Source organism: Procambarus clarkii, chromosome 3, assembly GCF_040958095.1.
Source record: "Procambarus clarkii isolate CNS0578487 chromosome 3, FALCON_Pclarkii_2.0, whole genome shotgun sequence".
In the NCBI taxonomy this organism is placed as follows: Eukaryota; Metazoa; Arthropoda; class Malacostraca; order Decapoda; family Cambaridae; genus Procambarus; species Procambarus clarkii.
In genome coordinates this window covers 17,591,230-17,606,858 of record NC_091152.1, presented here as the reverse complement: position 1 = coordinate 17,606,858, position 15,629 = coordinate 17,591,230, and the positions used below count along the sequence as shown (strand labels likewise).

The following is a 15,629-nucleotide window of genomic DNA, read 5'->3' as shown; positions in this document are numbered from 1 at the left end:
CCCACGGGATGGGTACACTACCACCCACGGGATGGGTACACTTCCGCCCATGGGATGGGTACACTACCGCCCACGGGATGGGTACACTACCACCCACGGGATGGGTACACTACCGCCCACGGGATGGGTACACTACCACCCACGGGATGGGTACACTACCGCCCACGGGATGGGTACACTACCACCCACGGGATGGGTACACTACCGCCCACGGGATGGGTACACTACCGCCCACGGGATGGGTACACTACCACCCATGGGATGGGTACACTACCGCCCACGGGATGGGTACACTACCACCCACGGGATGGGTACACTACCACCCACGGGATGGGTACACTACCACCCACGGGATGGGTACACTACCGCCCACGGGATGGGTACATTTCCGTCCATGGGATGGGTATTGGGTACACTACCGCCTGTGGGAAGCGACCTGTGAGATTTATATATTTTAATTTATATGAATTTATATAGAATTTATATTTACATTAATTTATATATTTCGATAGCAATTTGTATGATGTTAAGTGGACTGTATTTCTGCAATAATCTCACAAATCGATCCTCTACACATTAGGGGGGTTTATATTGAATTTATATATATGCAGCCAATCAAACTACAGTATTAGACTACATACATTGAAGAGGTTCCTTATCTTATTTGTACAGCAGGCCTTAGTCCACCAGGTATAACTAGGGTGTAGACACCAAATTTTCCTCGTGTGAGGCTGCTCCATCACCCTGGTAACTGATGCACAAAGCATGCTTCCTCGTCTTGACCTGTCAAAAGGGCGCTTGCTATAAAGCCAGAATCCTAATATATGACAGCTATATCAGAGAAAACACTGTACATTGAACCATAAAGACCAAGGCTTAATTACCTTTTGTATGAGGCGATTTCGCATTCTAACCGGCTCGCCCTTATCTACCTAACATTTAACTGGCCAGAAATGATTAGATAAACGGGTTTCGGCAGAACACTTTCCTTGTATTTGATGACAGCGTGTTGATGATAGAAGACCTTTGCTTTCCATAACTCTTCGTCCAAGAGAAATTAACAGGAGCCGTATTTGCTCCCGTGCGCCTCTGGTCTAAGACAATAACAATGGCTGACCACTCCCTCACAACTGACGCTACTGGTCTACATTGTCCAGATGACAGAAAGTGATAGAAGGGTCACATTTACTCTATTTTAATATTGATAATTAAGTTAATTTATATGATATGTTTTTAGGATGGTAAAGTCCAAAGACTAATGTATTTAAGAATAATTCCCAGCAGAATAGCTGGTGAATTTATAATAGTATGTGGTAATGATATCCCGTTTTCTATAGACGGAAAATTCCACTACAAGTTACATTTTCTATGGGTTAACTTGTGTATACAATGGCAGCAATATTATCTGCCTGTATAATATTATTAAATGGTGTCGGATTTCCGACATGTCCCATACTGACTGACTTTCGCCCTCCTGGGCTAAGGTATGCTGAACTCTGTAATTACTATATGAGTACTGGAACACTTGATGATATATTGGACTTGTATCCAAGATTAACCAATGTAATGTATCAATTATACAATGTATGTATGTGATATAACTATATAACCTGAGCTTGTAAAAGCACCTTAATCACCTTAATCAGTGATTAAGTGCTTAATTGCACACTAGTTTCTCTATCGGCTATCTCACCCTGTCAGAGTAAAAGAGACAAATGTATGTGAATGCATGTGTGTGTATGTGTATGTATATGTATGTGTATAAGTATATATGGAAGCTGATCAGAATTACATTTCACCTTTGTGAATGTACATTAATGACACTATGTAAAAGACACATCTAACACTTTATGTAGAGCATACGTAAATCTGTGTATCTATGTATTTACGTATGTAGGTTAGCTTAGCATTTTAAAAGCACCGAATCACCTTCTGTGGTTGAGTGTTCAATAAACCCTTGAACTATATGTTTAACACATCTCTAACCCTGTCCATGGAGGACAGAAGAAAATGTATATATGCTGGTTAGCATTGTGGCCACGTCTGTGTGGCCACGTCTGTGGTAGGAAAAAATAAAAAAACTGTGAGCGCCACGTCTCCCAACATCTCCAGTCGAGCAGTCATGGAGAGGAGAAAACCTTCATGCCATCTGCACGTAACGCGAAGAAGGAGGTTAGTGTATAGTCATCAGCATAAGCTTGAGCTTGAAGAAAGAGATGAAGCAGATCGTTGAAATAGACTATCCGCAGCAGGGGTCCAAGCACACTGCCCTGTGGAACGCTGCCACCAATTCAGTGGCTTACGGATTCTGTGACTGGGGCCTGCTACACGCTGCGGGAAGCTGGCCACTCAGCGTTGGGACTGGTGGCCAGCTGTGACTGGGGCCTGCTGCACGCTGCGGGAAGCTGGCCACTCAGCGTTGGGACTGGTGGCCAGCTGTGACTGGGGCCTGCTACACGCTGCGGGAAGCTGGCCACTCAGCGTTGGGACTGGTGGCCAGCTGTGACTGGGGCCCGCTGCACGCTGCGGGAAGCTGGCCACTCAGCGTTGGGACTGGTGGCCAGCTGTGACTGGGGCCCGCTGCACGCTGCGGGAAGCTGGCCACTCAGCGTTGGGACTGGTGGCCAGCTGTGACTGGGGCCCGCTGCACGCTGCGGGAAGCTGGCCACTCAGCGTTGGGACTGGTGGCCAGCTGTGACTGGGACCTGCTGCACGCTGCGGGAAGCTGGCCACTCAGCGTTGGGACTGGTGGCCAGCTGTGACTGGGGCCCGCTGCACGCTGCGGGAAGCTGGCCACTCAGCGTTGGGACTGGTGGCCAGCTGTGACTGGGACCTGCTGCACGCTGCGGGAAGCTGGCCACTCAGCGTTGGGACTGGTGGCCAGCTGTGACTGGGGCCTGCTGCACGCTGCGGGAAGCTGGCCACTCAGCGTTGGGACTGGTGGCCAGCTGTGACTGGGGCCTGCTGCACGCTGCGGGAAGCTGGCCACTCAGCGTTGGGACTGGTGGCCAGCTGTGACTGGGGCCTGCTGCACGCTGAGGGAAGCTGGCCACTCAGCGTTGGGACTGGTGGCCAGCTGTGACTGGGGCCTGCTGCACGCTGCGGGAAGCTGGCCACTCAGCGTTGGGACTGGTGGCCAGCTGTGACTGGGGCCTGCTGCACGCTGCGGGAAGCTAGCCACTCAGCGTTGGGACTGGTGGCCAGCTGTGACTGGGGCCTGCTGCACGCTGCGGGAAGCTGGCCACTCAGCGTTGGGACTGGTGGCCAGCTGTGACTGGGGCCTGCTGCACGCTGCGGGAAGCTGGCCACTCAGCGTTGGGACTGGTGGCCAGCTGTGACTGGGGCCTGCTGCACGCTGCGGGAAGCTGGCCACTCAGCGTTGGGACTGGTGGCCAGCTGTGACTGGGCCTGCTGCACGCTGCGGGAAGCTGGCCACTCAGCGTTGGGACTGGTGGCCAGCTGTGACTGGGGCTGCTGCACGCTGCGGGAAGCTGGCCACTCAGCGTTGGGACTGGTGGCCAGCTGTGACTGGGCCTGCTGCACGCTGCGGGAAGCTGGCCACTCAGCGTTGGGACTGGTGGCCAGCTGTGACTGGGGCCTGCTGCACGCTGCGGGAAGCTGGCCACTCAGCGTTGGGACTGGTGGCCAGCTGTGACTGGGGCCTGCTGCACGCTGCGGGAAGCTGGCCACTCAGCGTTGGGACTGGTGGCCAGCTGTGACTGGGGCCCGCTGCACGCTGCGGGAAGCTGGCCACTCAGCGTTGGGACTGGTGGCCAGCTGTGACTGGGGCCTGCTGCACGCTGCGGGAAGCTGGCCACTCAGCGTTGGGACTGGTGGCCAGCTGTGACTGGGGCCTGCTGCACGCTGCGGGAAGCTGGCCACTCAGCGTTGGGACTGGTGGCCAGCTGTGACTGGGGCCTGCTGCACGCTGCGGGAAGCTGGCCACTCAGCGTTGGGACTGGTGGCCAGCTGTGACTGGGGCCTGCTGCACGCTGCGGGAAGCTGGCCACTCAGCGTTGGGACTGGTGGCCAGCTGTGACTGGGGCCTGCTGCACGCTGAGGGAAGCTGGCCACTCAGCGTTGGGACTGGTGGCCAGCTGTGACTGGGGCCTGCTGCACGCTGCGGGAAGCTGGCCACTCAGCGTTGGGAGGAGAGTGTCGTTGGCTTAAATGTTTACATCAGTGCCTCAACGGCCCCGTTTTCTGTTACTGGTGTTAGGGGAGACTAAAGGCGCCCCGCCTGAGCCCCACATACACAGCCTCGACGCCCTGCTGGCCACCTTAAAACATGCCTTTTGTTCTTTATGGCGCCATTCTGTGGGGTGACTAATATAGCCACTGTGTGTACACCCATCACACACACACACACACACAGGACGAGAGCGGGGAAGCTTGACGCGGCCAGAGTCTGTCTGTCTGCTCTGTGTTGAGGCTGCCAGAGTCTGTTTGTCTGCTCTGTGTTGAGGCTGACAGAGTCTGACTCTCTGCTCTGTGTTGAGGCTGACAGAGTCTGTCTGTCTGCTCTGTGTTGAGGCTGCCAGGGTCTGCCTGTCTGCTCTGTGTTGAGGCTGCCAGAGTCTGCCTGTCTGCTCTGTGTTGAGGCTGAAACGTCTTGTGCGTGTAGGAACTGGACATGAAAATTGCTACATTGTTGTTGGTGAATGTTGAAGATGTGTGGTATTCCTCGAGCGTCTGTACTGAACCACAACACACTGACTAACCCGAGTGATTGATTGATAACGATTAAGTCACCCAAGAGGTGGCACGGGCATGAATAGCCCGTAATTAACCCAATGATGTTGTTGTTCAAGATTCAGATACTGGGAACACATTTCCAAGTAGCACGGGCTATGGTGAGCCCGTAGTGGACTTACCTGGCACAGGAGCGGGGCTGTAACTGTTCTGTAACCCAATATGCGGTGGAAGCTTACATTACAAGCTTCCACCTCATCTTGGTAAAGTGACTGACATCTGGTAAGTTACCTGTCGGGCCTGAGTGATCCTGTACCCATGACAAGAGATATTAATTGTCATTAGTTGTACACCTTGTGATTAGTTGTCATTGTAATTAATAGATCAGCAATCAGTATAAGACATCTAGGAGTGTGATAACTTAGATTACGGGCAATTCATGCCCGTGCCACCTTGTGGGTGGCTTAAACTTTATCAATCAATCAATCGATAATTTAGAGATAGGTTAAGTAGAGTTGACAGACCCCATCTCATCCGCTAACAAGAATATGGAACAAGTATATATTACTAGTTAATATATTTGTGACACAACCATCAACAATTATGTAGTATTATCTACCTGTCAGTTGTCATTGAAGAAGCCTAGGTGGTGGACTGTCACGGTGGTGGACTGTCCTGGTGGTGGACTGTCCTGGTGGTGGACTGTCCTGGTGGTGGACTGTCCTGGTGGTGGACTGTCCTGGTGGTGGTGGACTGTCACGGTGGTGGACTGTCCTGGTGGTGGACTGTCCTGGTAGTGGACTGTCCTGGTGGTGGACTGTCCTGGTGGTGGACTGTCACGGTGGTGGACTGTCACGGTGGTGGACTGTCCTGGTGGTGGACTGTCCTGGTGGTGGACTGTCACGGTGGTGGACTGTCACGGTGGTGGACTGTCCTGGTGGTGGACTGTCCTGGTGGTGGACTGTCCTGGTGGTGGACTGTCCTGGTGGTGGACTGTCCTGGTGGTGGACTGTCACGGTGGTGGACTGTCACGGTGGTGGACTGTCCTGGTGGGAGACTGTCCTGGTGGTGGGCTGTCCTGGTGGTGGACTGTCCTGGTGGTGGACTGTCCTGGTAGTGGACTGTCCTGGTGGGAGACTGTCCTGGTGGTGGACTGTCCTGGTGGTGGACTGTCCTGGTGGTGGACTGTCCTGGTGGTGGACTGTCACGGTGGTGGACTGTCCTGGTGGTGGACTGTCCTGGTGGTGGACTGTCCTGGTGGTGGACTGTCTTGGTGGGAGACTGTCCTGGTGGTGGACTGTCCTGGTGGTGGACTGTCCTGGTGGGGGACTGTCCTGGTGGGAGACTGTCCTGGTGGTGGACTGTCCTGGTGGTGGACTGTCCTAGTGGGGGACTGTCCTGGTGGTGGACTGTCCTGGTGGTGGACTGTCCTGGTGGTGGACTGTCCTGGTGGGAGACTGTCCTGGTGGTGGACTGTCTTGGTGGGAGACTGTCCTGGTGGTGGACTGTCCTGGTGGTGGACTGTCACGGTGGTGGACTGTCCTGGTGGTGGACTCTCCTGGTGGGAGACTGTCCTGGTGGTGGACTGTCTTGGTGGGAGACTGTCCTGGTGGTGGACTGTCCTGGTGGTGGACTGTCCTGGTGAGGGACTGTCCTGGTGGGAGACTGTCCTGGTGGTGGACTGTCCTGGTGGTGGACTGTCCTGGTGGGAGACTGTCCTGGTGGTGGACTGTCCTGGTGGGAGACTGTCCTGGTGGGAGACTGTCCTGGTGGGAGACTGTCCTGGTGGTGGACTGTCCTGGTGGGAGACTGTCCTGGTGGGAGACTGTCCTGGTGGTGGACTGTCCTGGTGGTGGACTGTCCTGGTGGTGGACTGTCCAGGTGGTGGACTGTCCTGGTGGTGGACTGTCCTGGTGGTGGACTGTCCTGGTGGGAGACTGTCCTGGTGGGAGACTGTCCTGGTGGTGGACTGTCCTGGTGGTGGACTGTCCTGGTGGTGGACTGTCCTGGTGGTGGACTGTCCTGGTGGGAGACTGTCCTGGTGGGAGACTGTCCTGGTGGTGGACTGTCCTGGTGGTGGACTGTCCTGGTGGGGGACTGTCCTGGTGGTGGACTGTCCTGGTGGGGGACTGTCCTGGTGGTGGACTGTCCTGGTGGGAGACTGTCCTTTTGGTGGACTGTCCTGGTGGGGGACTGTCCTCGTGGTGGACTGTCCTGGTGGTGGACTGTCCTGGTGGTGGACTGTCCTGGTGGTGGACTGTCCTGGTGGTGGACTGTCCTGGTGGGAGACTGTCCTGGTGGGAGACTGTCCTGGTGGTGGACTGTCCTGGTGGTGGACTGTCCTGGTGGTGGACTGTCCTGGTGGGAGACTGTCCTGGTGGGAGACTGTCCTGGTGGTGGACTGTCCTGGTGGGGGACTGTCCTGGTGGTGGACTGTCCTGGTGGTGGACTGTCCTGGTGGTGGACTGTCCTGGTGGTGGACTGTCCTGGTGGTGGACTGTCCTGGTGGTGGACTGTCCTGGTGGTGGACTGTCCTGGTGGTGGACTGTCCTGGTGGGAGACTGTCCTGGTGGTGGACTGTCCTGGTGGTGGACTGTCCTGGTGGTGGACTGTCCTGGTGGTGGACTGTCCTGGTGGTGGACTGTCCTGGTGGGAGACTGTCCTGCTGGTGGACTGTCCTGGTGGTGGACTGTCCTGGTGGTGGACTGTCCTGGTGGTGGACTGTCCTGGTGGTGGACTGTCCTGGTGGTGGACTGTCCTGGTGGTGGACTGTCCTGGTGGTGGACTGTCCTGGTGGTGGACTGTCCTGGTGGTGGACTGTCCTGGTGGTGGACTGTCCTGGTGGGAGACTGTCCTGGTGGGGGACTGTCCTGGTGGTGGACTGTCCTGGTGGTGGACTGTCCTGGTGGTGGACTGTCCTGGTGGTGGACTGTCCTGGTGGTGGACTGTCCTGGTGGTGGACTGTCCTGGTGGGAGACTGTCCTGGTGGTGGACTGTCCTGGTGGTGGACTGTCCTGGTGGTGGACTGTCCTGGTGGTGGACTGTCCTGGTGGTGGACTGTCCTAGTGGGGGACTGTCCTGGTGGTGGACTGTCCTGGTGGTGGACTGTCCTGGTGGGGGACTGTCCTGGTGGTGGACTGTCCTGGTGGTGGTGGACTGTCCTGGTGGTGGACTGTCCTGGTGGTGGACTGTCCTGGTGGTGGACTGTCCTGGTGGGGGACTGTCCTGGTGGGGGGACTGTCCTGGTGGTGGACTGTCCTGGTGGTGGACTGTCCTGGTGGTGGACTGTCCTGGTGGTGGACTGTCCTGGTGGTGGACTGTCCTGGTGGGGGACTGTCCTGGTGGTGGACTGTCCTGGTGGTGGACTGTCCTGGTGGTGGACTGTCCTGGTGGGAGACTGTCCTGGTGGGGGACTGTCCTGGTGGTGGACTGTCCTGGTGGTGGACTGTCCTGGTGGTGGACTGTCCTGGTGGTGGACTGTCCTGGTGGTGGACTGTCCTGGTGGTGGACTGTCCTGGTGGTGGACTGTCCTGGTGGGAGACTGTCCTGGTGGGGGACTGTCCTGGTGGTGGACTGTCCTGGTGGTGGACTGTCCTGGTGGTGGACTGTCCTGGTGGTGGACTGTCCTGGTGGTGGACTGTCCTGGTGGGGGACTGTCCTGGTGGTGGACTGTCCTGGTGGTGGACTCTCCTGGTGGTGGACTGTCCTGGTGGGGGACTGTCCTGGTGGTGGACTGTCCTGGTGGTGGTGGACTGTCCTGGTGGTGGACTGTCCTGGTGGTGGACTGTCCTGGTGGTGGACTGTCCTGGTGGGGGACTGTCCTGGTGGTGGACTGTCCTGGTGGTGGACTGTCCTGGTGGGGGACTGTCCTGGTGGGGGACTGTGGGAAGCCATGTCGTGACCTCACTGGCTTTACCAGGAAGCCTCAATGTTGTGTTCAAGGTTCCGCCTGTGTTTTGTTGCTGGGTGTAGGTTCTACACCTGTAGGTGTGTTCTGTGCTTGGTTCTACATCAGTAGGTGTGCTCTGTGCTTGGTTCTACACCTGTAGGTGTGCTCTGTGCTTGGTTCTACACCTGTAGGTGTGCTCTGTGCTTGGTTCTACACCTGTAGGTGTGCTCTGTGCTTGGTTCTACACATGTAGGTGTGCTCTGTGCTTGGTTCTACATCTGTAGGTGTGCTCTGTGCTTGGTTCTACACCTGTAGGTGTGCTCTGTGCTTGGTTCTACACCTGTAGGTGTGCTCTGTGCTTGGTTCTACACCTGTAGGTGTGCTCTGTGCTTGGTTCTACATCTGTAGGAGTGCTCTGTGTTTGGTTCTACACCTGTAGGTGTGCCCTGTGCTTGGTTCTACACCTGTAGGTGTCCTCTGTGCTTGGTTCTACACCTGTAGGTGTGCTCTGTGCTTGGTTCTACACCTGTAGGTGTGCTCTGTGCTTGGTTCTACACCTGTAGGTGTGCTCTGTGCTTGGTTCTACACCTGTAGGTGTGCTCTGTGCTTGGTTCTACACCTGTAGGTGTGCTCTGTGCTTGGTTCTACACCTGTAGGAGTGCTCTGTGTTTGGTTCTACACCTGTAGGTGTGCCCTGTGCTTGGTTCTACACCTGTAGGTGTCCTCTGTGCTTGGTTCTACACCTGTAGGTGTCCTCTGTGCTTGGTTCTACACCTGTAGGTGTGCCCTGTGCTTGGTTCTACACCTGTAGGTGTCCTCTGTGCTTGGTTCTACACCTGTAGGTGTCCTCTGTGCTTGGTTCTACACCTGTAGGTGTACTCTGTGTTTGATTCTCCACCTGCAGGTGTGCTCTGTGTTTGGTTCTACACCTGTAGAAGTGCTCTGTGCTTGGTTCTACACCTGTAGGTGTGCTCTGTGCTTGGTTCTACACCTGTAGGTGTGCTCTGTGCTTGGTTCTACACCTGTAGGTGTGCTCTGTGCTTGGTTCTACACCTGTAGGTGTGCCCTGTGCTTGGTTCTACACCTGTAGGTGTGCCCTGTGCTTGGTTCTACACCTGTAGGTGTGCCCTGTGCTTGGTTCTACACCTGTAGGTGTGCCCTGTGCTTGGTTCTACACCTGTAGGTGTGCCCTGTGCTTGGTTCTACACCTGTAGGTGTGCCCTGTGCTTGGTTCTACACCTGTAGGTGTGCTCTGTGCTTGGTTCTACACCTGTAGGTGTGCTCTGTGCTTGGTTCTACACCTGTAGGTGTGCCCTGTGCTTGGTTCTACACCTGTAGGTGTGCTCTGTGCTTGGTTCTACACCTGTAGGTGTGCTCTGTGCTTGGTTCTACACCTGTAGGTGTGCCCTGTGCTTGGTTCTACACCTGTAGGTGTGCCCTGTGCTTGGTTCTACACCTGTAGGTGTGCCCTGTGCTTGGTTCTACACCTGTAGGTGTGCCCTGTGCTTGGTTCTACACATGTAGGTGTGCTCTGTGCTTGGTTCTACACCTGTAGGTGTGCCCTGTGCTTGGTTCTACACCTGTAGGTGTGCCCTGTGCTTGGTTCTACACCTGTAGGTGTGCCCTGTGCTTGGTTCTACACCTGTAGGTGTGCCCTGTGCTTGGTTCTACACCTGTAGGTGTGCCCTGTGCTTGGTTCTACACCTGTAGGTGTGCCCTGTGCTTGGTTCTACACCTGTAGGTGTGCCCTGTGCTTGGTTCTACACCTGTAGGTGTGCTCTGTGCTTGGTTCTACACCTGTAGGTGTGCCCTGTGCTTGGTTCTACACCTGTAGGTGTGCCCTGTGCTTGGTTCTACACCTGTAGGTGTGCCCTGTGCTTGGTTCTACACCTGTAGGTGTGCCCTGTGCTTGGTTCTACACCTGTAGGTGTGCCCTGTGCTTGGTTCTACACCTGTAGGTGTGCCCTGTGCTTGGTTCTACACCTGTAGGTGTGCCCTGTGCTTGGTTCTACACCTGTAGGTGTGCCCTGTGCTTGGTTCTACACCTGTAGGTGTGCCCTGTGCTTGGTTCTACACCTGTAGGTGTGCCCTGTGCTTGGTTCCACACCTGTAGGTGTGCTCTGTGCTTGGTTCTACACCTGTAGGTGTGCCCTGTGCTTGGTTCTACACCTGTAGGTGTGCCCTGTGCTTGGTTCCACACCTGTAGGTGTGCTCTGTGCTTGGTTCTACACCTGTAGGTGTGCCCTGTGCTTGGTTCCACACCTGTAGGTGTGCTCTGTGCTTGGTTCCACACCTGTAGGTGTGCTCTGTGCTTGGTTCTACACCTGTAGGTGTGCCCTGTGCTTGGTTCCACACCTGAAGGTGTGTTCTGTGCTTGGTTCTACACCTGTAGGTGTGCCCTGTGCTTGGTTCCACACCTGTAGGTGTGCCCTGTGCTTGGTTCTACACCTGTAGGTGTGCCCTGTGCTTGGTTCCACACCTGTAGGTGTGCCCTGTGCTTGGTTCTACACCTGTAGGTGTGCCCTGTGCTTGGTTCTACACCTGTAGGTGTGCCCTGTGCTTGGTTCCACACCTGTAGGTGTGCCCTGTGCTTGGTTCTACACCTGTAGGTGTGCCCTGTGCTTGGTTCTACACCTGTAGGTGTGCTCTGTGCTTGGTTCCACACCTGTAGGTGTGCCCTGTGCTTGGTTCTACACCTGTAGGTGTGCCCTGTGCTTGGTTCTATACCTGTAGGTGTGCTCTGTGCTTGGTTCCACACCTGTAGGTGTGCCCTGTGCTTGGTTCTACACCTGTAGGTGTGCTCTGTGCTTGGTTCCACACCTGTAGGTGTGCCCTGTGCTTGGTTCTACACCTGTAGGTGTGCCCTGTGCTTGGTTCTACACCTGTAGGTGTGCTCTGTGCTTGGTTCCACACCTGTAGGTGTGCCCTGTGCTTGGTTCTACACCTGTAGGTGTGCCCTGTGCTTGGTTCTACACCTGTAGGTGTGCCCTGTGCTTGGTTCCACACCTGTAGGTGTGCCCTGTGCTTGGTTCTACACCTGTAGGTGTGCCCTGTGCTTGGTTCCACACCTGTAGGTGTGCCCTGTGCTTGGTTCCACACCTGTAGGTGTGCCCTGTGCTTGGTTCTACACCTGTAGGTGTGCCCTGTGCTTGGTTCTACACCTGTAGGTGTGCCCTGTGCTTGGTTCCACACCTGTAGGTGTGCCCTGTGCTTGGTTCTACACCTGTAGGTGTGCCCTGTGCTTGGTTCTACACCTGTAGGTGTGCTCTGTGCTTGGTTCCACACCTGTAGGTGTGCCCTGTGCTTGGTTCTACACCTGTAGGTGTGCCCTGTGCTTGGTTCTACACCTGTAGGTGTGCCCTGTGCTTGGTTCCACACCTGTAGGTGTGCCCTGTGCTTGGTTCTACACCTGTAGGTGTGCCCTGTGCTTGGTTCCACACCTGTAGGTGTGCCCTGTGCTTGGTTCCACACCTGTAGGTGTGCCCTGTGCTTGGTTCTACACCTGTAGGTGTGCTCTGTGTTTGGTTCTACACCTGTAGGTGTGCCCTGTGCTTGGTTCTACACCTGTAGGTGTGCCCTGTGCTTGGTTCCACACCTGTAGGTGTGCCCTGTGCTTGGTTCCACACCTGTAGGTGTGCCCTGTGCTTGGTTCCACACCTGTAGGTGTGCCCTGTGCTTGGTTCTACACCTGTAGGTGTGCTCTGTGCTTGGTTCTACACCTGTAGGTGTGCCCTGTGCTTGGTTCTACACCTGTAGGTGTGCCCTGTGCTTGGTTCCACACCTGTAGGTGTGCCCTGTGCTTGGTTCCACACCTGTAGGTGTGCCCTGTGCTTGGTTCCACACCTGTAGGTGTGCTCTGTGCTTGGTTCTACACCTGTAGGTGTGCCCTGTGCTTGGTTCTACACCTGTAGGTGTGCCCTGTGCTTGGTTCTACACCTGTAGGTGTGCTCTGTGCTTGGTTCTACACCTGTAGGTGTGCCCTGTGCTTGGTTCTACACCTGTAGGTGTGCCCTGTGCTTGGTTCTACACCTGTAGGTGTGCCCTGTGCTTGGTTCCACACCTGTAGGTGTGCCCTGTGCTTGGTTCCACACCTGTAGGTGTGCTCTGTGCTTGGTTCTACACCTGTAGGTGTGCCCTGTGCTTGGTTCCACACCTGTAGGTGTGCCCTGTGCTTGGTTCCACACCTGTAGGTGTGCCCTGTGCTTGGTTCTACACCTGTAGGAGTGCTCTGTTCTTGGTTCCACACCTGTAGGTGTGCTCTGTGCTTGGTTCCACACCTGTAGGTGTGCTCTGTGCTTGGTTCTACACCTGTAGGTGTGCCCTGTGCTTGGTTCCACACCTGTAGGTGTGCCCTGTGCTTGGTTCCACACCTGTAGGTGTGCCCTGTGCTTGGTTCTACACCTGTAGGTGTGCTCTGTGCTTGGTTCTACACCTGTAGGTGTGCCCTGTGCTTGGTTCTACACCTGTAGGAGTGCTCTGTGCTTGGTTCTACACCTGTAGGTGTGCCCTGTGGTTGGTTGTTTCCTCAAGTACAGCTCCTGGTGATCTCTTTCCCTTCTCAATAGTATTCACTCGTGGCCTCACCTAAATCACATTTTTATTCAGTCTTGAGACTCAGTAAAAGTCTACCTTATCCACGTTACCGGGGTGAACTTTTTACACATAACAAGAGTTATTTACATTATTTACAGCACATTAAAGTCAAAACCCTGGCACTTGTCACTGAAGCTTGAGGCTGCTAAGTTAAACAGGTTAATACACACAGACATCACACTAACGTGATGCATCAAATGAACAAATCCACAAGGGCCGTGACGAGGATTCGAACCTGCGTCCGGGAGCATCCCAGACACTGCCTTAATCGACTGAGCTACGACAGGGTTAAAAGGGTTGAAACCGAAGTTCTACTGAACTTACTGGATCCCGTAGCCTCTCCGAGGCACTAACTAGGATTTTACACAACTCCCCCCTGCACCCGAGCTATGTCAATAGGCCGTTCAATAGAACGCAGGTTCGAATCCTCGTCACGGCCCTTGTGGATTTGTTCAGTTAAACAGGTCAAGTTTGAGGTACATGAAACTTACACAACACTGGTGCACTAAATTGACTAGATGCTGATAGGTTACGACTAGTCACTAGCTTATCTTTCATAAAACATCGGGCCATTGGTACACTAAGTGGCAGTTAAAGTGTATCTAAGTTGTGGTGGTTATATTGTACTAAATGTGGCGTTATCCCGCCTTAATTTCTCTCAGGACAACGGTACTAGGGGGCACACGAAGGTGTAATTTCTCACTAGTAACGGTACTAGGGGGCACACGAAGGTGTAAGTTCTCAGGAGTAACGGTACTAGGGGGCACACGAAGGCGTAAGTTCTCAGGAGTAACGGTACTAGGGGGCACACGAAGGAGTAAGTTCTCAGGACTAACGGTACTAGGGACACACGAAGGTGTAAGTGTCTCAGGAGTAACGGTACTAGGGGGCACACGAAGGAGTAAGTTCTCAGGACTAACGGTACTAGGGGGCACACGAAGGTGTAAGTTCTCAGGACTAACGGTACTAGGGGACACACGAAGGTGTAAGTGTCTCAGGAGTAACGGTACTAGGGGGCACACGAAGATGTAAGTTCTCAGGAGTAACGGTACTAGGGGGCACACGAAGGTGTAAGTTCTCAGGACTAACAGTACTAGGGGGCACACGAAGGAGTAAGTTCTCAGGACTAACAGTACTAGGGGGCACACGAAGGAGTAAGTTCTCAGGACTAACAGTACTAGGGGGCACACGAAGGTGTAAGTTCTCAGGACTAACAGTACTAGGGGGCACACGAAGGAGTAAGTTCTCAGGGCTAACGGTACTAGGGGGCACACGAAGGTGTAACTTACATGTAGTAATAACACACCTTGATGATAGTTCATTAAACACTTGCAGTACACAGCCACCTGGGTTGGCTGCCCTCAGTGTGAAGATATAACATTGAATTAGTGAATTGTGATTTTGGATTGGGAGGAGTCTAAAAAATTGATTTTTAATTCCTTTCTCCTTATTCTTGTCGTGATAATCTTACATTACATCCGTCAACTTTAACAATGTCTGGATGGGTCGCCTGAGGAAGGACATGCTTAGCGAACACGCTAAGTGTAGTAAGCAGCTCATTCCTCACTCTGGGAGCATAGAAGAACAATTGACTAGGCGCGAGCAAACGCCGAGACCTCAAAAGTTTGTAATCCCCTTCACTTAGGCCGCTGACCTCTGACCGCTGACCGCTCTGGCTTAGGTCGCCAGAGCGACCCTAACGAGAAGGTCCTGGGCTCTCACAACGCAATTTATGTTCTGTGGTGCTATGAATTCAGCGCTAATTCTCAGAGGCAGTCTCAAATGACTAGCAGAGTGGCAGAACATATATATGTTCGCCTGGCGTTTCGCAAGCGCCTTGCCTTGGGTTCGAATCCTGGCCGGAGAGGATTGACCGGGCGTCAATCCTTAACTGTAGCGTCTGTTCACCCAGCAGTAAATGGGTACCTGGTTGTTAAACGATTCGGCGGGTCGTATTCCGGGGAAATTAGGGTTAAGGACCTGCCCGAAACGCTACGCGTACTAGTGGCTTTACAAGAATGTAAACTCTCGTATATACATCAACAAAATGTGTGCGGGGTGTAACGAAAAGACAGTGTTCAACATAACACAGTTTATTCAACAAAACGAAGATAAATTTACCCAAATAAAGAGCAACATTAAAAAAACTTGGAGCACAATTTCACAAATATTGGGATCAAAGAAGATTTTAAATAACAAACCAACACTCTTGTCCAATAACGATGGTGAGCTTACAGCCTCTGATACTGCTATTGAGTTCAATAGGTTCTTCTCTTCCATTGGGTCATCCCTTGCAAATGATATTCCATCTTCCTGTACTGATGTTCAGGACTATCTTACAAGTAACTATCCACAGTCTCTGTACCTAAAGCCTACTAGTTCCACTGATGTCAATGAGATAATCCTTTCCCTTAAAACCAAGTCTAGTGCCCTCGAGGAGATACCAACTTTAATT

At 53.9% G+C, this 15,629-nt stretch overlaps 1 protein-coding gene across 1 annotated transcript in view; it reads right to left on the bottom strand.

Annotated features, from left to right (window-relative positions):
• The window catches only part of LOC123760921 (dentin sialophosphoprotein-like), a 31,200-nt gene extending 16,502 nt beyond the window's left edge, over positions 1 to 14,698 (bottom strand). Inside the window, exons 1-2 of the mRNA XM_069331103.1 lie at positions 14,646 to 14,698; positions 14,154 to 14,435 (exon numbers count right to left, since the gene is read on the bottom strand). Coding sequence (XP_069187204.1) covers positions 14,154 to 14,435; positions 14,646 to 14,698 — 335 coding nt within the window. The remainder of the gene's footprint in view (positions 1 to 14,153; positions 14,436 to 14,645) is intronic.
• Positions 14,699 to 15,629: the final 931 nt, after the last annotated feature.